Below are 22,670 nucleotides of genomic sequence, written 5' to 3'. Positions count from 1 at the left end.
TCAGCTAGGTAATCTAACAGTTAGAATCATTATTTTGCCGTTGAAAATCTAGTTAGTGAGTTTCTCATAAATTTGCTGCTCTTTATGCACTGACTTCCTGAAGACTTTTTTCTTTTGTGTATTCTGTCCTTTTACTACAGCACTGTACAAAATTACAGTTACTCCAGCTCACTGTATTGTGTGCTTTGGCAAGATAACTGAATTAATTGCATAACAGGATAAATTATGAATAATTTAATGGACAGGGATCGTAGGCCAAAAGAAGTAGAAAAACAAAATAGCTTTCAGAAATGGCTTTAAATTGGTTCAGAATGTTCATTATTTATTTATTTGTTTGTTTGTTTCTTTAATTAGAAAATACAAAAGCTGTGATATGTTACAAGTTTTCCTTTTCCATTACAGAATAATTTAATTTCTTTTGACTGTGATTTTTTAGGCAACTCAAATAAACTGGGTTCTCTGTGCTTCCCTTTCAGGCCCTTTCCCACATGCAGCTGTTTATTTCTAATTTAACCTCTCCCAATGAAGAAAGGGTGTAGGGGAAGCTCAGATGGGTTGGGAAGCATCATCAGGATATCCAAGCAGAGCAGACACCCAGGGATCTGCTCAGGGAGGGGTGGGGTGGGGTTTTTTTCACTCCTGTGCTTGCAAAGCAAAGGTAATGCTAACTTGGGGTGAGGTTTGTATTCCTGAATGGCTAGATGTTTTCTTGTCTCCCCACCAAAGGACCTGGTTCATAAAGCTTCTGTCAGCATTCCACACACATTCCAATTAGGTTGGAAAAGACCTCTGAGGTCATCAAGTCCAGCATTTGACCAAACACCATCCTGGCAACTGGACATTGACCAGAAACCACCCAGAGGCTTCTTGAGTGCTTTTCTTTTTCTTCATTTTGTTTTCTTGATTTCACGGGGATGAGAGGCCTCTATATGGACAATCTTGTGTCTGATGCTTGGGAATGTGCTGGGATTGCAAAGATTGCAAAGGAGCACTGGCTGTGTCCTGCCAGAACTGCTTGGCTGGCTGGGCCTCCCTGGCACTGCGTTCCCTGGGCTTTTCCAAAGGGCAGCGTGAAGTCCGGAAGGGGAAAATTCTCATTCTTCCTGTTAGCGTATGGCTCCCGTGGAGATCTTGCCGTGCAGAACACTGAATAAAGCCCAAGTGATTTGTGGAGGAGAGCAGGATGTTAACTCTGCAATTAGAAGACAGAAATGGTTCACCCTAGTAATTTTCAATAGGTAGCTCATTTCAGCTCTCAGCAAAACTGACTTTTCAGGTGCAGATAGGGAAGCAGTCAATATGTGGGACAGTGAGAATGAGAGATGGGGATTTGATAGCATTGTATTTCCCTGGTGTGTAGGGAACGTGAAAACAAGCCAGCCCTTATTCTGACATGACATCAGCTGGGCTGACTCTGGTGGGTGCAGGCAAGGTTGGGGTAGGTGAAACACTGATGGTGTTGAACATCTTCACCATTTAGAAGGCAGGTAGGGCCGTAATAATTGAATATGGTCTACTTCTGTCGCTTTCTGTTTTCCTACATATCTTCTGTAATTTTCTCTGTAACATACTTAAGTTGTAAGAAAATGTTCATAGAGAATTCTTAACATTTAGCAGTTGTCTTCAGTAATTAGCTCTACATTTATGTAGCATTCACTGTAGTTGAGTATCTTCAAAGCACTGGAGATACAGGTGGAGGTCTGGTTTGTGTAGACAGGTACTGTAGAAAAAAATCTCCAAGACTGTAGAATTAACAAATCTTATTTCAATTGAAATGTCATAAATTGTGCTTTTGTATAAAAAACATGAAGTACAACTACTTATCACAGTAATTTTTAGCGAAATTACAGTTATGAAACTGATACTTATCTTGATTTTGGTTTTCTTTTTTCTTCTTATTTTAGGTTCAATTTATGAGCCACTTAAATGTATTAACCTTCCAAAGCCAGAGGGGGAAACGCTGTGGGATAAATTAAATCATTACTATAGAATTGGTAAGTAAATAATGCTTGAACTAACCTGGATGTGAGTTAGAATTGATCTTTGCATGATAAGTATCAGTACTACTTTTTTCCTACTTAAGGATAGTTCCCTAAACTTCTGCTGGAAGTTTGGAAAGTGCAAAGAGGAGGGACTGAGTTACACTTCTTGCTAAAAATCAAAATGTCTGTTGAAAATCCATTTCAGCTGTAAGACTGAAGTTAGAATTATTTTGGATAAAGGGATATCTTAGGGTTATAGCACTGACCAAATACAGCTGAGGAAAAATTTTAATGGACAAAAGCTTTCTTGTAGTACTTGGAACAGTCCAGCTGGTGATCAGTTAGAAGTTCTTTTTTGTTATTAATGGTGCTGTAATGTATTTTTGTGCTGAAATTTTATTTGTTAGCTAAATTCAAGTAAATTGTAGTGTTTTTCATATGATGTTATTTTAAGCAAAAACCATTAAAGAAGCAATGATTTGTTTTGATTGTTTTGGGTTTTAGGAGGTTTGTGTTATAATGAAGTCCTGTCTGTATTCTAAAACCAGGGTTGTTTCATGGCTGTGCAATTGACAGTTTAAAATTTGAGTTTTCCTCAGGCAAGGGTACAGAATAATGAACAATTTCCCTATCATTCTAAAAACATGGGATGGGACTCCATTCAAATGGCTTTTTGAGGTGAAATCTGGGTTGTACTTGTACTACTACTGGTTGTAGACAGTTGGCCTATCCATAGATGTGTTGCTTTTTGTAGGTGCATTGCTTTTAGCTTTCTTACAGGAGATGACTGTTCAATTAGCTTTTTTAACACTCGGCAGCAACAAATCTGTGGTGGTGCTTGCTGTTTATCTCATGCAATTATGCTGCTGCCACAGCAAAAATCTGTTATTGAATTTATACTTAATTTATTATAATCTATATTGAGTTCTTCAGGTAATATTTTATCAAAGCTTTTGTTCTAGGGTATCAAGACACTGAATATAATGCAAAAACCTTGTAATTTTCTGTAGAATGCTTAGTTTCTAAGTATTCTACATAGACAATAAAGAAGCCTTCTTAAAATTAATGCTTGGTAACAATCTGTGGAAAAAACCTGCTTTTCTGTCTTTTGCTGAAGAGATTATTGTTAGAAAAGTCATGTTCGAGGGCATTAAGCCCAGTTTCAATCTTGTAGCATTCTGGTTATTATATAACCTTAGGAAAAACAATTTCCAAAATGCAAAATATTGAAGTACAAAAAGAATTAAAGTAATATTTAGTATTTTTTTTCTAACTCAGTTTTGGCAACCTGAAAATTCCTGTCTTAGTCTATTTTCGTATCAAGATACAGAGTTAAATAATTGTAGGTCTCCTTTCTCCTTACTTACTCCCCTCTGCTTTTATAAATATTGATTCAACCATCTGGCCTAAGTTAAAAATGTTTTTTTTATGAATGTAGAGTTCTGGAGAGTTTAAGCACTTAACTGATTTGGGGGACAGTTGACATATTGTAGTCACTTTTTTCTTCTGTTTTCATAGAAAGGAAATTACTGGGTTGCTTTGTAGAAATTCTGTACAAAGTGGTTTGTGCTAGAACACAGTCATAGAAATAGTTTTGAATACTGCTGGGGTTTTGTGGAGAAAGGTATAACTGGCCTGAAAAAACAATGTAGCAAATTTTATGCCTATTTCTCCTTACCTTTCTTTCCCTTATTTTATCTCGTGCATGCTCTAACAGGTTGTTCACTCCTTGATCTGTTCCTGAAAATCTATTTAGAAACTGGAAGAAATAGAAATGTTAAGAAGCTTTTTATTTTTCCTTCTTCCAGTTAAGTCAACGTTGCTGCTCCATCAAAGCCCAACCACAGGTCTGTTCCCTACCAAGACTTTTGGGGATAACCAAAAGGCAAAAGTCCACGACAGCCTTTACTGTGCTGCATGTGCCTGGGCATTGGCCCTTGCTTACAGGTGAATAACTTCTACACTCAAGTCTCTGGCAGGTTACATCCCCTCTCTTATTCAGTTCCCTGGGAAAGTTTTAAAAGATGAAGCTTTATCAAAAATAGATTTGTAAACTCATAGAGAATGGTGCATTTCCAAATCTCAGTAAAAATATTTATGAAGGTGCTAGGTAAAAAATGTCACACTACTTTTGGTAAGTAAACATGTTGTCATATAATGTAATCGGTACCAGTATTTGTTATAGTGCATGCTACTAAAAATAGAGGTTCTTCTGGCAAATTATAGTCAGGGATACTTTTAAATCTAGTAGGAGAGTTCAGGGCATTGGCAAGCTTATTGCTGGTACTAAGAATCATTTACTTGCAAGAGACTGGATGTTACAATATCACGAAGAATTTTTTTCAATTCTTAGGTTTTGAAAGAGGAATTCTTGTATAAGTTGTCAGACAAAAAACCCTCTTACTATTTTTATTATTTTTACTGAGAAAGAATGACTGGGGCTGTAAATTTGTAGATATGAGTGAGGGCACCACTGTGCAACAGTGTTAGTTAAATACTTAATATTCCTTAGCATTAATGTCTCCTTTCTTCTTCCCCCCACTAATGCATTTGCAATTTGTTTCACAAGTTATCTCTCTCACCCAGGCGCATTGATGATGACAAGGGAAGGACCCATGAGCTGGAGCATTCTGCCATAAAGTGCATGAGAGGAATTCTCTACTGCTACATGCGCCAGGCCGATAAGGTAAAACTGTGCTGCGGACACGGCACTCACCTCGTTCCAAGGGATTAATTAAACTGGGAAAACAAATCCTAAATACGGATCAAATTCACAGTGGTAGGGTGCCCCAGGTCAGAACAGCTGCTTCATTGTTGTCAGGTCACAGCATTGTTTCAGGGAGTAGATGTGAGCATTTTGGGGAGAAAAGTGCAGGGTACATTTGAAACTTCTTTGTGTTCATTTTGCAGTTATTTGTCCCATTTAAATATTACACCATTAGTAATTGTGGAGAGTTTTATGTCTTTTTAGTGATTAAATGGAAAGATGTAGAACTACTTTCTGTTAAGGCTGGAGAGTTTTCTTTGCACTGTTATATTGGTTATTGTGTTTGCAGTTGTTCTCCGTACCTAGGGGATCATTTTGATTGTTTTGCTTGGTTTCTTTAGCAGACATTTTCCAGCAGTATTTTACTTAATGACATAACTTCAGAAGGGCACGTTTCCAAAATGAGTAAGGAAACAGAGCAGTCTACTTATGTTGCAACACAGTTGATTTATTCAGCCCATAATTCTCTTGTGATTATACTCTGAATATTCAGGCCTTCTTACCAAAATTTGGTGTGGTGGATACATTTTGCATAGTGGTTATCAGTGGATCTGGAAGTAGTTAAATACGTGTATTCCATGTGGTTATTTGAAGTTTCGAGTCACTGACTTCTAACTGTATTGTTAGAAATAGTTTTCATGTAAACCATAGCTTCCCTCACAGCTGAGCACACAAACAGGTCCGCAGGTATGTGGTATCAGTAACAATAATAATAAGCAAATATTGTATTGCCACTTGTATTTATGCTGACATGTATTTTCTGAGGGGTTAAGATCGTTTTTTGTGAGTCTCATATCCTTAAATAATCTTGACTTGAATTGATCTTGTTACATTTGAGCTATTATTTTTCTCTTTGATGTGCAGTTGTTTCTTTTGAGCATGAGGAGTGCCAGATATGAATAATGAGCATTAAATTAACAGAGGTGTCCCATTGCCGGCACACTGCTTGTCTGGTTTTGCCTTGTTTACTACAGCTGCTTTTCTCTTCATACAGTGTAGTAATAAACAGTTTCTGGTGCCTAACAGACGGAAGTCAAGCTGGACTTAATTCTGGGAGACTGTGTGTGGCCTCATGTAAAAGGAAGATATTTTTTAATAATATGAATTATATGTGCCCAATACATGACCTGAGCAAATGCTGCTGCTTGTAGCAAAAATGCAGATGTTGTATTCTATTGCCAATGAACATATGAGTTTACATGACCTGAAGTATATTTAATGTATTTGTGGAGTAGACTTCACAATATAGTACTTGTTTGCTTGTTCTGAGGCATGTGCTGTGTTTTATTGGTAGAGAAGAAAATCTTATGAAGGTAGCATCGCTGTTAAAAGTACTGTGAAATGTGGATCAGGTTCTGGCAATGATTGTTTGAAAATTTTAAAATTTGTTGGAGAGCAAAGTATGGCTTGAAGAGTTATGGAGTTATCTTGGTTTAATTTAATTACCACCTATAAAGTAATTGTTCTGAAAAGACACTGTTGATTAAAAGGTGTACATGGTGGTCAAATCAAGAAATTTTTTAGTTTGGTAATAATAACCATAGTAATAATAATTTAAATAAGGTATATGGTAAATTTGTGGTTGCCAAACATACTGAAATTATTGCCTGTTTTTTTTTAATGTTTTTCCTGCCATTCACCTTTAGGTTCAGAAATTTAAACAAGACCCCAAACCATCTGCATGTCTGCATTCTGTGTTCAGTGCACACACTGGAGATGAGGTCTTCTCCCATGAGGAGTATGGTCACCTTCAGGTAACACATCCATGTTGATGTAAATCCAAGTTTGACTGATTTTTCAATAATAGTGTCTCCATTCTTCCATAATGCAGTTGTCTCAGTTTGGTTAGATTTGTGTTAGATGTGCTCTATGTGGTAAAACTGAGTTGCCTTTTGCATCTTCTGCTGAAAAGGATAATGTTTTGAAACATAACTAAATCGTATGTTTTGGTCAGAAGGCACTGAAAGAGCTGTGAGATTGTAGAGGTAAATGGTTGGTTGTTTACAAAGTTGCTTCCTTTTGAGACCAACAGATGGCTGTCAATAAATAATCCTGGCAAAAAAATGTTGTAGTCAGTAAAGTGAAAGATTTAGTGTAATCTTACGGTGAATGTTTCCTGTTTAATTTTCCATAATTTTGAGCAATTTTCATTTAATTAATGTACACTGACAACAGTTAAGAATTGTTGTTTACTGCTTTGCATAGTGGTTCCTAGTCAGACTCATTGCATAAGTGATTGTTTTATTGTCTCTCATTTTCCAGAGTTTTAATCTTTACTCTTTTTATTTCCCCTTCTCTTTACTTTCAGACCCACCTTTGCTTTCATTACCTTGTTATTTTGCATTCCATAAGTCTGCACACATCTTTTAGCTCAGAAATTGTTATTGAAATTATTCAGAACTGACACAGTAGATTGATGATTATTTCATTTCATGGGGACAGTATTACTTAAATAGGTTGTACAGTGAGTGTGTTGGATTCAGAAAATGTATATTCTGCAGAAAATGCTTTATGGAGTTATCTTAAGTTAGCATTTTGGACTGTGTGAAATTTCCTGAAAAGGCACATGTTTTATCTATAGGACGAGACAATTTGGGGACCTGGGGAGCACTGTATGACAGTTTAAAGTCTGTTTTTTGTGGCAGCTCAACCCTTCCCATAAACATGAATGCCCATTCCCATCTGTCATCTGCATACCTCAAAAATTAGAGGGTTTTCAGCTCTGTGGAGACAACAGTACAGAGTAACTGAGATGGCTCAGTTGGGAAAAACTGAATATATTATGTAGCCTTTAATGCTATATTTGGTGCTTTTCAGTTTGTATTAAGACACTGGAGTCAGCTGTCTTTAAATATTTATGGATTTTTAGAATTTGGACCTAATTTTTATCTGCTTCAGCATTCCAGATAAGAATCCACATTTTTTTTTTTGTTCTAGGTGGTTTCTTTAAATTTCATATAATGAGATTGTGGTCTTATACCTCATACTGTGATAAACTTAGTTTTTCTATTGAAGTTATACAAATTCCCAAGTATAGGAAAGTTCTATAATAGAAATCAAACCAGCAGTTTCCTTTGTTTCCTCAATGAATTGACATTATGATGCTCATCTGTACAGCTGCTAAAGGTAATTACTGTTAACAATAAATGCTGTGTATGAGTACAAAAAAAATATAGTTTTTCACATATCTGCTGATATCTGAATGTTGTAATTCTCTTCCTGTCAGCTGATAATGCCAAAAGTCCCACCAGGGCTGAAGTGATTCGCTTTCTACGTGTGCTGTGCACTATTTAATATGCTGCTTGCCTTTCTGGTAAGCTACTTGCTAGTGAGATGTCATGTATGTAAACATGAAAACAGCTTGTGACCAAAGTGATCACCTGTGGGGCAAGTCTAAGGAAGAACATTTTCCTAGCGCAGTTTGAAATTGAAAAAGCATAAAGCATCCGAGGTTCTAGAGGACAATGCTTGTTTGTGCTGTCTTTTCCAATTGATTGTTTCCACATCATTAGATACAGGATTTTTGAAGAAACAAAGTGTGTATAGTGGGACCATCTTTGTTTGTGAATTATACCAAATTTATTTTGTTTTCGTGACTCCAATAAATGTAAAGTTAATTATAGTTTCCTTTCTGTGTTTAATTACTCCAGATCAATGCTGTGTCATTATTTCTCCTCTATTTGGTTGAGATGATCTCTTCGGGGCTGCAGATTATCTACAACACAGATGAGGTACAAATCGATTTCCCATCCTAAAACGTGCTTCAAATTGTGTTTTTTCTGGCTTTTATTTCATTACCAACTGTAAAGTAATTGTTCTGAAAACACACTGCAGGTATTCTATACTTTGAGTAGAACTCAGAAAAAGTAATGGAATGAATGGATAGTGAAATAATAGCTAAAAAAGTGTTAGATGTGCAAAGAGTAAGTGTAGCACGATATTGAAAGTTTTTTAGTTCTCTGCTATTTCTGATAGCTACAATGTCAAGAATTAAAAGGTCTGTTAGGATGATTAACTTCTACTTACACTGTTCTCACTTTTCACATTATTTCAAACTCTCAGTCAGTACATCCTGTCCAGTGAAAATTCAATATAATAAATAATGGGGTTAATTTTTAGGGAAGTTGAATGACTTTCTTCAAACACATATGAACCTATCGGTGTTAAGAAGTCCTGCTGCATCTTTAATTGAAAATAAAATAATTTTATATCATAGTAAGAGATGTTTGTAGAGAGTGTTAACTCTTCTGTAAGTAAGATAATAATAGCCTTGGCCTGAGTACAAGTCATGCCAGGACAACCTGCTGGCCTGCTCTGAAATGAGGTTATGTTTTGGAACTGGAATGGAAAACACAGATGTATATACTTTTTTAATTCTTTTTTTCTCCAATTTTCTTAATCTGGATTTGTTTAAATTCACTCTGTTCTGTTTGCTAGTTGCTGCTATAAAAAGCTTAAATGTGCTTGCTTACAGTACTACTATAAAAAAAAAAAGGGAGATTCTTCCAGTAATAGTGAATTTGCATTATTTTTCTAAAACTTATATCTTCAGTAGTCTATTTTTTAGATAATTAGAAAACTAAATGTTGCAACATGTCTTCTTTTTTTTGTGGCTCATATGATAGGTCTATATTATTTCCTCTGAACTGTCTTTATATCTGTGAGGAGGCAATGTATATAATTAAGTATTTAATTAGCTTGATATATAATTTATGTTATCCTCCAGATGTTTGCATTTAATTACAGATTCTGCAGAAAAAGTGCATGTTTATAGACTCTCCAGTCAGTGGATATTCTCCACTTCCTTGCCAGGATGTTGTTTTCCTAGCAACTGTTCCCTGTAAAATTTTGCACTATGGAGATGGATAGATTAATTTTTTTTTTTTTTTACCATGGATCTGCACATTCTGTTGGGCTGTGTGTGGCTTCAGCAACTGTCAGATCCTGCTAACACCACATAACGATGAAATGTCCAAGGTTTCCCGCACGTCTAGAGGATGTGGTGGTGGGAATGTGGCCATGGGGATATGGTGGTGTGGCAGTGGAGGTGGGGATGTCACCGTGGGGATGTGGCAGTGGAGGTGGGGATGTGGCCATGGGGATGTGGCCATGGGGATGTGGCTGTGACAGTGTGGCACTCTACTGCCCAAACACACAGTTGGGTGTCCCTCCCCAGTGTCCCATGGCAGACTGGGTTCAGGCCCTTCCCTCTGAGGAGCAGCACAGTGCAGGGCACTGGCAGATGGGTGCTGTTTGGCAAACTGTCTGTAGGAATGTTTGTGCACAGAGCTCTTGCCTTTAGAGGCAATGCTGCCTCTCCATGGCAGGCATGGCAGCTGTCAGTGAGTTAGCTGCTGCTTTCATCTGTTGGCACTGGAAAAATTAATTCAATTGCAGCTTTGCATCCCTAGCAAAGACAACAGTGTATGACTGTGAGTATATAAATGAGAGCAGCTAGCCACACATTACCCAGCACCATGAATATTTACAGGCGTCCATGCTGGGTTTGTGCTCTTCATTACACTTCATCTCCCCATGCTCAACTTTGGATAAAAAAGGCTTAACACACAACCTATAATTTATGTAATCTGGTTAGAGCATTTATATGCCTGTGATATGAATAATTTGTTCTCGGAAGATTTTGGTTTAAAACAAGCTATTTGATGGCTTTTTTTCTGTAAATCTGCTTGGAAACCCTAGTTAGTATCATAAAATGTCTGTAATTGACCATTTTTTTCTTGTGTTCCAAACATCATTATTGGTGAAAAGTAATCAATAAGGTTATATGTTTCTATGTGGTGCTATTTACTTCTTCATATAAATTGCAGTTATTGATAGACATGGGAAAAGCCACACTCTTAATCCATGAGTGTTCTGGCTTCATTCAGAGAAAGTTTTAATACAACCAAAAGCTAAATTACAGGGATGAATATACTGGGCATGGCTGAAGAGTGGGACAGGGTTTTCCTGAAAGTAGTAACTATGAAAAAACCTAGTGTGCAGATAATTGTACACCTCATAGTGAAATTTTACCAGAGACATTAAATAAAGAGAGACAAGTGTGTCTAGAATTATAATACTGGTGGTGAACTGGTATTGGCTTAAAGAATGTATCTGAAATAGTAAATTTTTAAAATTTAAAGAAAAAATTGAGAAAAAAGAGGAAACAAAGGTATACAGGCAAATACCTTTCAGTAAAACATTTGGGTATTTTTTATATAGCTCATTGGAAAAAAACTCCACTTGCTGGTAGCAAAGTGGATCCTTCTCTGTAGTTCCCCAGTATGTTTGTGTTTATAGCCATTGCAATATTTTCCTTTCCACAGTCCCCCAGAATAATTTGAATGGGAGGGGATGAAATTGCTCCTTTGGAGATGAACCAGTGTAAATCTCATGTTTGTGGTTAAATTTTCTCTAAATTCCAGTCTGTGGGCACTTTAAAGCGAACTATAAAACTTAAGCTCAGTTTCATTTTTCTAAAGTCAAGCAACTCCTCATGCCTCTTTCAACAGTGTAAATGAGGAAAAATTTTCTGCTTAAATAAGTCTCCATCTATATTTGAATACACCTGAAATACCTTAAAATGTCCTTCAGTACTTTGGTATTCAGTTGAAATGTGTTGGTCCAAGAAGAGATTTTAATTAAAATAAATTGGTTTAGAGTTTTATTTGTGTTTAGAAAGGAGTATGTTTGAATCTGCATAAATATGAATTATCTGGAGCTAATTTAATAAAACTTTGGCATATTAATTCTCTTAAAATGAATTAAGAAAAAGTACCAAGATTTCTGTGTTCTAATTTTGTTTTGGTTTCTGATGTTATTAAAATATTTTTTTTTTAAAGTTCAAAGTATCACCTTTTTGGAGCTCTTCAAATACGTGTCTTGAATATAAAATAAATTTTATCCCTGCCTTTGTTGGAACTTTTGTATAAATTTACATTGGCACCTCAGTTGGGACAGTTCTTAACATATTGTGATTAAGAACCGATTTTAAGGAGAATATTTGAACTTTGCAATGTCATTTGATGAATTCAGACAGAAAAGGATGGAAAGAACAGTTACAAGGAACAGCAACTTTCTTTTGGAAGATCCAGAAGAACTGTACTTTCATTTTTCTTCAGTCACTTTTCTTTCCTATAGGTGTCCTTTATCCAGAATCTTGTGTTTTGTGTGGAGAGAGCCTATCGTGTACCAGATTTTGGTGTCTGGGAAAGAGGCAGCAAATACAACAATGGCAGTCCAGAGCTGCACTCAAGGTAGGTGAGCAATTGTAGCTCTTTTAGTCATAGCAAGAAGATGAATGAAAAGAATTCATGGGGTAAGCTAAAAATAGTGCATGAAAATACTGTTTGAACTAAATTAAGGTTCTCTAAAGACTGAGGGATGTATTTTGGGAAAATGTGAAGATAATTTCTTCATGATATGCATGCTGAAATAACCACATGGATGCTTAGCTGTGGGAGCATTCAAATTCCAATTATGTGCAGCTGCATGTATATAATTCTGAAACTTGTGTTCAGAACAGCTCAGGATCTTGGGGCATGTGCAGTGGGATTGGAATGGGATTCACAAAACTGGTTAGACATATCCTGCTTTAAAAAGGTGTTGAATCATTAGTTTAGATTTTCTTGTGTCCACCATGGTGGGAGGAAGATGCTGGACACCGGAGAGCAGCTTGGTCCCAAGCTCTTTTCCAGGTTCTTCTGATGCTGCAAGTTCTGAGCCCTGTCAGGGACAGGGAGCAATGCTGATAGCACTTTAATGCTGGAGTTGTCCTGCTCACCTCTGAGGATTTTCTCATGTGTTGTCTGCCTGGAAGGATCAAATCTTTAATCTGACAACTTGGTTTTATAGTGGTACTATTATTTTCTCACTTTCTGACTTCTGAGGTTTTATTAATCATAAAAATGGCTACAGCTTGGATATGTTAGGATTTTTAAAACATCATTGACCATCCTAATTATCAAGGGCTTGCAAAGACTATATGTTTCTTCCAGTCTTCAATATTGCCAAATAAATCTGTGTTCTCAATTGAGAGTTAATTTATCTGTTTTTTTTGTCCACATATAGGCATGTATAATTTAGCTTGTAGATATAGTAACATGTCCTTGCAGCAAAACTCTTAATTTAGGGTTTTTTTTCAGGGCTTTTATAGAACCTTTGTATCAATATGAGAACTAAAAAATCCAAGTTGTTACTATACAATGTTTTATTATTTTGCTGGTTTTCTTTTTTCCTACTGTGTCTGTAAAATTGTCAAATGCCCGACTACATGAGCAGTCATATAGAGAATCAAATGCTTCTTTCCATATCTCACCTTGTAGAAATGTGCAGAAGAAACACTGAAACTCCAGTGTCTCCTGTTGTTTGCAGCATTCTGGTTATTCAGTATGTGAATTTCCTCCAGAGAAAACTGAGCATCTTTTAAACAGATGAAAATAGGCAGGTTGTTTCATCTTAATCTAGACTGACATTTATAGGTTGGTTTTTCTAAGAGTCAAGTTTTGTGAGATGGACTGGGCCAATCTAACAGATCATTGAGCTAGCACAAAGAGAAGCACAGAGCTTGGTCCTAATACAAAAAAGTAGACTTTGGTCATCAGAAACAAGTATTGCCCCTATTTATCTTGCTTTGTGTACATGTGGATACTCTGCTTCACCGTAGAAAGGTGGTAGGCAATTTCCCTGGTTCTCACAAATCAGGAAAAATGGAAGGGAAACATGCATCAAAAGACATATTTAGATATTTTTGAGGAAAGCCCTGGGTATACTGAAATATTCTTTATACTTTATGTTCCAATTGTATCTACCAAAGACAGCTATAAAAACCCTTTTGTTTTAAATTGATGAAGCAATTACGAGTATCAGGTTACTCACAAATGATGTGTGAGGGTCTTCTGTGATCATGGACCCCAAAGTGCTCTCTTCAGAGTCAGTGTTAAGGATGGTGTACTTCTGACCCTTAAAGCCTCTGCTGGAAGTCTTCATACAGGCTGTGTTTGCTTTCAGAATGAGTAGGTAAATCTTGTCTTTTATTGTATTCAAAGAAGATACTATACAGTTGGAAGTCAGTGAATACTAGCTGCACATTATGGCCCGTGTTAAAAGATGCAGATATTTTAAGCCTTCAGAGTCTCAGTATTTTCTCTTAGTACAGCTCCAAACACTTCTAATAAATGATAAATAGCAGAGCACTCTGTGGAGCACATCTTCACTGATGTATGCAAATTGATGTCTTTTATTGGTTCAAAGGCAAGATTTGTAACAGCTTTTATTGTAGTGTGATCCCTTCCCATCCGCCTGAACTTCACAAAAATTAATTTGTCCTGTAGCCGTTTGATCAAGCTGCTCTGCAGGCATCTGCCGAGTAGCTGTGCAAAGTGCCTCTGACACCTCCCATATGCACTGTGAGAATTAGGAAATTGCCAAAGTGCAGCATCCTCATATTCCAAATCTGTAAAGGCAGCGCCTTGGTCTTGCTCTTCTCTAGAGTATATAGCACATTGCTATACTGCTGCCCTTCCTTGTTCTATTTTGGGTTATATAGTTAAAAAGTTATTGGTGATGTAGAAATTTTTTCTTGTTTGCTTATTTTTCACATCCTCTGTGGTGGTTGATGTTCCAGTGTAAATGTACAGCACTCAGATGGAGGCAAGAAATTGAATAGGAGGAGGATTAAGGGTGGATATACTTGAAGGTGTATTTTGGTTTACATTTGCTAAAAATATGCAAATTTTAGTGTTTGCCCTCAGGTATTTGACTGAGGGGATAAGTCTAACAAGTAAAAAGTAGTGAGAATTATGAATATTGTTTAACTGCATTTACTATATCTCTTTTAGCAACCTGGAAGTGGTTTCTCTAGGTAGTCTCATCTTCCCTTGTCCTAAGCGTGGCTCAAGGTCAAATGTTACCCATGGCATTATGATTGCAAAGCTGCTCTTGATAATCCTTGACACGTTAAAATAATTGGCAGCTCCAGTAAGATCTAAGGATTGCACCTGGTGAGGTTCAGTGGGGACATTAGGAAGAAACCTTTTCATTTGAAGCACAGAGAAAGAAAGAAAGAACAGGATGTTCAAAACATAAGCTCCATCCTTGGAGGTTAGTGAGAGTTGTCTAGAATAGGCTGTGGTTTACTTAAATTGGTCTTGGTTATGATACCAGGCTTCAAGTGAGGTTTTGTGTTGGGCTAGATGAGTTCCATATGTCCCTTCTGGCCAATGACTTAATGATCCTGTGAAATTTTCAGAGGACTGTTTTAAGAGGGTTTGGGTGAGGTTTTGTTTAGGGACCATCTCCAAGTAAGCACCTTTTTCTCCAAGCAGAGTCCCACAGGTCAGTACAGTCTGTTCATAGTGGCTTAATGAGTGGAGGAAGGAACACATTTATTAAAATGCATTTTGCCATTAGTTCATTCTGTTTAGACACTCTATTTCTTTTGTTACTAAATTGTAGAGTATGGGGAATGTATTTTCTATACAAAGACACAAGCGTAATTACAGAACCTCTTCAGCAATTTGCCCAACAAGAAGGCATTAATCGGTAGGAATGAAGTGAGTGTGAAGTGTGATCACAGTCCTGAAGTGTGCTGTGCTGTGTGATTGTTCGATCTTGTAAAGACACCTTGATACCAAGGCCATTCACAGACTTCTTTTTTCTTTTAAAGTGACTTCCTCCTGTCATTTACCCATAAAACTTTTGCTAATCTAAGTAGTACTTCTGTGTGTGGTGAAGGGAGTGATTGACAATGTTGGGATGGTCACTGGCAATTGTGAGAGTAGTGAAGTCTCTGGGGTTTTTCAATGACTAGAGGTAGAAACATGCTGATGAATTACAGTAAATTATTAAATTAGTTTTATTGTAGAATAATGACTGAGTCTGCAAAGAAGACATGACTTCAAGGAAGCAATATATGTTTGCCTTGAATTTCTTTCAAGCAGTATCATCCTATTTTGTAGACAGATTGAGTAGTTTTATGTTATCTGAATACCAACTGAACATTTATTACTTCTCTACCTTTTATCAGTAACTTTTTTCCCACTCTGAAAATATGTCATGATGATATTTGGACTATTACTTCAAAGGGAAATATGAGATTTTAACATGTGATACAGCCTCCAGTGTGAGGATTTATCTGATTTTTATCTTCTATATATGCAGTTTGATAATAATGCTAAATTCCTCTGAAAAGTTCTGTTCTGAGTCATCATGCCAATTTATTTGATCAATGGCTAGGTGATAATTAGAATAGAGCAATTTTTAGAACAATTACCCTTTTTTTTAGGTATTTGAAACAAAGCCAGAAAAATAATTACATTCCCAGCTCTCCTGAGTTCAGGTTATTTCTTTGTCTCATTCTCCAGCTCTCAAAGCTTTCAGCATCAGAAGGCACCAAACAGAGGCAGCTGCTCAGAGCAGGCTGTGGTTAAGCTGGTCAGCTTTCTCTTGTTGAACAATTAGAACTGAAACCCAGGTGTATTATTTCTGGCAGTGTTTCAGAAAGGAACATGGGGGTTTATAAATGATAAAATGTGAAATCAGTCTAAAGCATTTCTAATATTAGAACAAACACAGGTAAAGTAATAATTAAAAAACCAAAAACCAAATTCTGTAACTGCATTGAATTCTTTTCATGATTTTTAATATTTTCTGTGTAATCATAATTAGACCCCATATTTAAAATATGAATTTGTTAGTAATAATTTGAAACTTCATATTTTACATTAATAGATAGTAAAAATAAGCTTATTTAGAGTGAGGTAAAATGTTTGCTTCCATCACAGAGTACTGAATGGAGTATAGAAAAATAAAGATTGAGGCACGGTCCCTGTTTGCAGATTTCTGCCAATTTAATTGTTGTAAATATTTTGGTGGGGGGGCTGTAAGATGAAGCTGTCAATACAGTCACAACTCCGCTAACATAGAAGTGAGGAATTGTTAGTGCTTATTATCAGAATATTTATTATAACTCAGTGTTTTGTTAATTAATTTTATAAATAAAATAAGCTGAGCTTTGTTTCACTGAATGCTCTGAGTCTGTTTTCCCAGATTGCCTAAGAGAATGTAAAAGGTGTTTATTTAATGAGCTGGACCTCTGGAGTTTCCAGACCCTGCACTTGTCTGAGGGAGCAGAGCAAGGACCTTTCCCTACCTGAGTGTTTGCATTCGACAGAACTATTAGAAACCTGGGACTGGTGCCCTTTCTTTGTGAACTGCTGGGAAATAGCTCATATAACATTTTATCTTTAGATGCCCTGTGACCGTAATGTCTGGAATTTTGGAATCAACATGCAAAAAATGGGGTGTTTCATGTGTATGTTAATTCTGTAGTTCCTTACTGCAGTTGAATGGACATAAGTGAAGTTGGTCTATCTGTAATTATGTGTTCTTTAAAACTGAGAAAAAAAGAGGAGTGAAACTGAAACGAGAAGAATGCTTCTTCATCTTTTTTGTAATACTCACAAGGAAAATAGAGAACGACACTTGTTAAATGAAAATACTTTGTTAAAATGTATATTTTTATTTGTACTGTAGAATTTGCATAATGGTTAATAAATTATTTTAATATAGAATTTGATTTTTAAATTATATAATGATTAGTGATTTTAATTTATAGTGTCTTAAAATGTGGGTGCTAACTTGAAGTCTTGTTGATGGAATTTCTGGGTCCTGTTTTCTTTGTGATGAAGCGGAATAAAAGCTATGTCACTATATGGGTGGCATCAGAAAATCCTCCTGTTGTGAATTCAGATTGATGAATTCTTTTATTATATTTAAAGCTAGAAATCAGTCTTTTAAAGTCTAATGCTTGAAAAGTGGTTTGAAAAATTGTGCTGAAGCAAATCCTCTGTCTCTGCAATGTTAGCAAGACCTCGAAATATATAATGCCAGGTGTCTGATAGCAAGGTGAGAACAGGAGTTCTTTTGCCAGATGGTCTCTGACATTTGAAGACAAATAAAAACGCTGAGTAGTATTTCAGAGAAAAGAAAAAAGCAATCTACCACCAAAACAACCCCAAATCTGCTGTATCATCGTTTTATTAACATAAAGGTTAAGCACGAAATTCAAATCAAGGAATGATCATGGCACTGAAAGCTGACAAGTGTGAAGTTTTAGCCTGGCTTGAATTGTGATACATCTGGGTTTTTGTTTGCTTTTCTCCTCAGCTCCGTGGGACTGGCAAAAGCAGCTTTAGAAGCAATTAACGGTTTCAATCTCTTTGGAAATCAGGTAATAGAAGTGTTTGTTTTCCCTCCTTTTTTGTTAGCAATAATAATTTACAGGGTGGATCAGAGGATATTTAGAAGTATCTACCACAGTTTTAGATTTCAGCTTTAAAGAAAGTTAGGTTGCAAACTGATTGCCGCTGTTTCAGGTACAGAATTTATTTGATAAAATCATTAGTGTTCTTACTATCAAGAAGCACTTGGGATTTTTCTTTAGAAAAATTCAAAAGTGGTTTCAGCTTAGTCTGAAAAAGAGTTTTGTTGCCAAAATGTTTTTTTCCTTCAGAACTGTATCTGTTGCTGATACTAGAATATACCTCTACCTTCAAGCATTACCTTCTTTTTGTCTACTTCCTTCATGTGGCTTTTGATCAAGACTTCAAACAAGCTGCTTTTCTATAATCCCACATTTTTACCTGTTTTTAATTTCTGTGTGTTGCACAGCCATAAAGTCTTTTCTCATCCTTTCATGTGGCTTGGCTCAATTAGGAAAGCAAGCTTTTTGTGAGACTTTTATATTTGTTGCGTATTCCCCTTCAGTGTGCATGTTTCTTTTTTGGTGCTGTACCTACAGTAGTCTGTAGCTAAAATAAAAGAATACTCTTTCAAATTAATGGTTTAGAAAATGTATATATGGAAGAGATATGCCATACATTTTAAAAGCTGATGTCAAATGTTCAGAACTAGGAGGTAGTAAGGATCTTCAATAATGATCAGATATTGTACATGCACTGTTATTCTTTCAGAAATGACATTTATCTATAATCTTTCCCTTCCCAACAGTTTCAAGCACCAGTAAATGCAGCCGTGGAGGGTTGTTTTTTTTTTGGTTTTTTTTTTTCTGAATTCTGAAATGGATGAATAAACTGCTGAAGCAAGACCAGTTTTAATGCTTTGAGAGTTTATTTCTGAGATGTGTAGTTGACATTAACAGAACCCATTTTGACCTTCAGTCTATGCAGAGTTTGTCTTTGTACTTAGCTCCAGCTGTGTTCCAGTGGCTTTGAGAAATCCCCTTGAGACCCTCAAGAGACTTGTTTGCACCTGCAGCTGCACAGGTAGAACCTGCAGGAATCACTGCTGGGGGGCCACTGCTCACAGCAAGAGGAACACGTTAAAGGCTGACCTGGGCAGAGCTGTTTGTATGGGAGCTGCATGCCCTCTATTGGGTTGAGCAAAAACAATTTTAATTTTTTTACTTTTTTTTTAATAAATCAAGTCTCTGTAAGGTGTTTTTCTCCAGAAGTTTACAGTCTTTAGAGAAGTGAGAAATAGTTCATTTGTCAAACAAAGGTGCTTGTGGGTTTATGCAATGCAAATAAGCCTGCTCCTGAATCCCCAGAGAATCCTTCCCTGCAGCACAGACTTTGAAACTGCATGTGTAGGGAGGTTGTGTTCAGAGTTTGTAGATGAGTTTAGAGATTTGTGAATAATCAGAATCTAGATTAAGAGGAAAGTTAACAAATCATCAAAGCCAGTGTGATTGTGTACATTCTTATTAGTCAGTGTATATTTTGCTGAATGACTGCAAAAACAGATTATTTTCCATGAGGACAATGGAAAAAATTGTTTAGGGTGTTGTTTACTGTTGTAAAACAAAAGCTGAGTATTTTTATGATAACTATAAATAATTAGAGTACAGTTAAAGAGTAAGAATGAAATCCTTTGGAAAGGCATTTCAGTGGATGGTAGTACTGGCACACAAAGAAGGGTGGTGAGGTATTTATGTAGAAACATGACTGGAAATTGAAGTTTTTAATAATTACAATGGTGGGCTCTGGAACAGTCTTCCTAGAAAAGTGGTATACCAAAGAAATTGACTGCTATTGAGGTGAAATTTGGTGGATTTAAGAAAATTTCTGGGATTTATGACCATAGTGGGATAAATTCACATTGACTGTGTCTTGCAGTGAGGGAGTGATCCTGAGATTCATAATCAGTTGCAGCATATGTGAAGATACCTGTTCATTAAAAAAACTAAATTTGCAAGAAGTTGCCTACTGCTAATAGTTCTAAATGCTGTTGATTCTGTTTAAACTCTATCTCAGCCAGGAGAATTTTTTTTAGTGTTTCAGGAAGCATCAAGAAGACAGAGAAATATAGTGTAAAATTAATGATTTTATTAGGAAGTAGATTTTTCTAAGGAATAGATGCTGATTATGCAGACCTTACAATAACTGAAAAGCAGAACATTTTTATTTGCTATGAAAGTCCTTTTCCAAAGCAGTACCTGTGCTGAATATCCAATTGTTTGTGCCCTGACTTGTAATGAAATATTCAGCATCACTGTTTAGAACATTTCTTGCATTCACAGGGAAGAACAACTACTCTTTTTTGTTTGTCCTTAATACAGGATTCATTTTCCAAGAATTAATAGAAGAGTTAATAGCTTGAATGAATCATATAATTACTAATCAGTGATAAAGCCATCTGATTCTGGCTATACTTGAATATATTTAAAAATCAAAATATTTTCAACTTGATGTTGTGCTGTGTTTTCTGATTAAAATTTTCAGCTTCAGAGCAATGACAACATAAATTAAATACAGATCCAGTGAGTTTCAGCAGGATGCACCAGCCTTCTTCCCTTTGCCTTAAACAAATGCAACGTTGTGTTCACAGGGCTGCTCTTGGTCTGTCATATTTGTGGATTTTGATGCCCATAACCGGAACAGACAGACCCTGTGCTCCTTGCTGCCCCGGGAGTCAAGGTCTCATGTAAGTCATTAAAAAGAATTCAGCTCAACAGTGTGTGGAGAAAACAAGTGGATATGAATTCTTAGCTGTATGATGGACCTTCTGACCTGCTTGATAAAGGGGAAATTTGCTTGGAAGGTGTTAAATTTTTGCTTTTTTAGTGTCACTGGGATGTAGTTGTTTTTCTGAACAGGAATTGCAATGGTACTCTATTTTTTTTAATACTTATATTAAAATGGTAACCTCTTGGTAGCTTTCTAGACAATTTTAAAATAACATTTGAAATAACTTAAGTGAGATTTGCAGCCTTGGGGTTTTGTTTTTCTTTTGGCCTAGTTTCCACTATACATTGTGTCTGCACTTTTGAAACCTTTTGTTTTAGCTTTAATTCTTTCTTTTGTCTAGGAAAAAGGCCTTTAAGGTTGGCTTATCATAAATTGCTGAATATGAACAATTTCTTGTTGTTTTAAGCTAACGTTACAAATGTATTTTCTTAGTGAGTAAATCTAAGTGACATAAGCGTAGATTAGTTATAAAAACATCTATTTCAGTGCTAGCATCAAAGGTAAATTTGGTGTTAGAAAATCAGTAATTTAAAATGAGTGATAATACGGTTTTGCTTTTTTATTCATTCTGGAATATAATAGCAGTTTTGTTCATAAAACAGGCTATTAATCTTAAACATTAATAGTTTACTTATTGTCTAGAAGAATTATGGCAGAGTTGTGGTGCTGGATAATTAAAATAAAAGGCACTGTCAGCTACTTTTTTTATAGTCAAGTACTCTTTTAGAACTCTTGCTGTTTGTTATTTGCTGCAGACTTGAAATATTCCAACAGGAGCTGATTTTATAACTTATCCCATAGAAATCTTCGTGTTCTTTTCTTCCTTTTATGGGTTCATGTCAGTCATATTGGTAGAAATTTTAAATGGTTAAATATCTTGACTATATCAGCAGAAAAGGATACTTTTTTTTACCTGTAAAGGTGATGCACTATTTAGAAATTATTCTTGTGTTTTTAATTCATAAGAGATCCACATGGTTCCTGACAAGGTTGCTCATATTTTTTCCTGGAATAATCCCCTTATCTTCTTAACTGTAAATCAGATAGGTTTGTTTGTTACGGCACCCTAAGAGTATTTCTGAAAAAGTTATTCAGAAATGATGATTTAATCATAGGTTAATGCTTCTCAGCATTGCACCTCTATGAAATATTTGTGTTTCTTTTCGAGCACATGACACCCAAATATTTGTGTTTACTCCAGGAATAATCTGGAGAATGCATTTAAAAAACAAACAAACAAAAAATCCCAGAACAAAAATTTTTATAATGTTTTCAATTGTGCCTGCACATTATCAGCTGTTAAACAGGTGACATCCTGAGATAAAGAGTTATCTTGTAAATTGTGTGTCTACACATTTGGTTTGTAGTTTATCCTGGCATTTGCTAAGAAGTTTTATTTTGCACACTATTTTCTGATATTAGCACTATGATTTTGATAAGATAATGTTCCAAATGTATATTTCACTTACTAAGTTAAACAGTCTTTGTTTGTGCATCAAATGATTGTCAGGAATCTAATTAAATTTATAATGTCCTATTTCTCCCTCTCCTACAGAATACTGATGCAGCTCTTCTGCCCTGCCTTAGTTACCCTGGATTTGCTTTGGATGATGAGGTCCTGTTTGGTCAAACACTGGACAAAATTCTTAGGAAGTTGAAAGGCAAATATGGGTTTAAGAGGTTTCTGAGGGACGGGTACAGAACAGCGCTGGAGGACAGAACGCGGCGTTATTATAAACCAGCAGAAATCAAGGTAAAATCCTGCCCCACCCCTGACACCCTCCAGGTACTGCAGGTGGAATTGAACAGGGGTTCCTAAGGGCTTCAAGGCAAGGAGATGCCTTCTGTAATTTGCATGTGCAGTTTTCAGAGATTGCTAAATCAGCATTGAGTCATTGGCTTGTTTTGTAATGAATGTGCTTTCATTTACAT

General features: G+C 36.1%; 1 protein-coding gene across 5 annotated transcripts in view; it reads left to right on the top strand.

The window, feature by feature from the left end:
- Window positions 1-22,670, top strand: part of PHKB (phosphorylase kinase regulatory subunit beta) — a 69,378-nt gene that overhangs the window by 6,759 nt on the left and 39,949 nt on the right. For all 5 annotated transcript variants that reach the window (XM_088062182.1, XM_005526379.3, XM_014255510.2 and 2 more), the window contains 9 exons: window positions 1,905-1,994; window positions 3,791-3,929; window positions 4,569-4,668; window positions 6,396-6,503; window positions 8,400-8,480; window positions 11,890-12,005; window positions 17,917-17,980; window positions 20,599-20,694; window positions 22,294-22,491. In XM_088062182.1, the coding sequence (XP_087918308.1) occupies window positions 1,905-1,994; window positions 3,791-3,929; window positions 4,569-4,668; window positions 6,396-6,503; window positions 8,400-8,480; window positions 11,890-12,005; window positions 17,917-17,980; window positions 20,599-20,694; window positions 22,294-22,491 (992 nt within the window). The remainder of the gene's footprint in view (window positions 1-1,904; window positions 1,995-3,790; window positions 3,930-4,568; window positions 4,669-6,395; window positions 6,504-8,399; window positions 8,481-11,889; window positions 12,006-17,916; window positions 17,981-20,598; window positions 20,695-22,293; window positions 22,492-22,670) is intronic.

The sequence above is a fragment of the Pseudopodoces humilis genome, chromosome 14 (assembly GCF_049639895.1).
Source record: "Pseudopodoces humilis isolate 2021_Gansu_Grassland_sample_001 chromosome 14, ASM4963989v1, whole genome shotgun sequence".
NCBI classification, from domain to species: domain Eukaryota; kingdom Metazoa; phylum Chordata; class Aves; order Passeriformes; family Paridae; genus Pseudopodoces; species Pseudopodoces humilis.
Note: the sequence above shows the minus strand (reverse complement) of the source record. Positions and strands in the feature narration are given on the sequence as shown.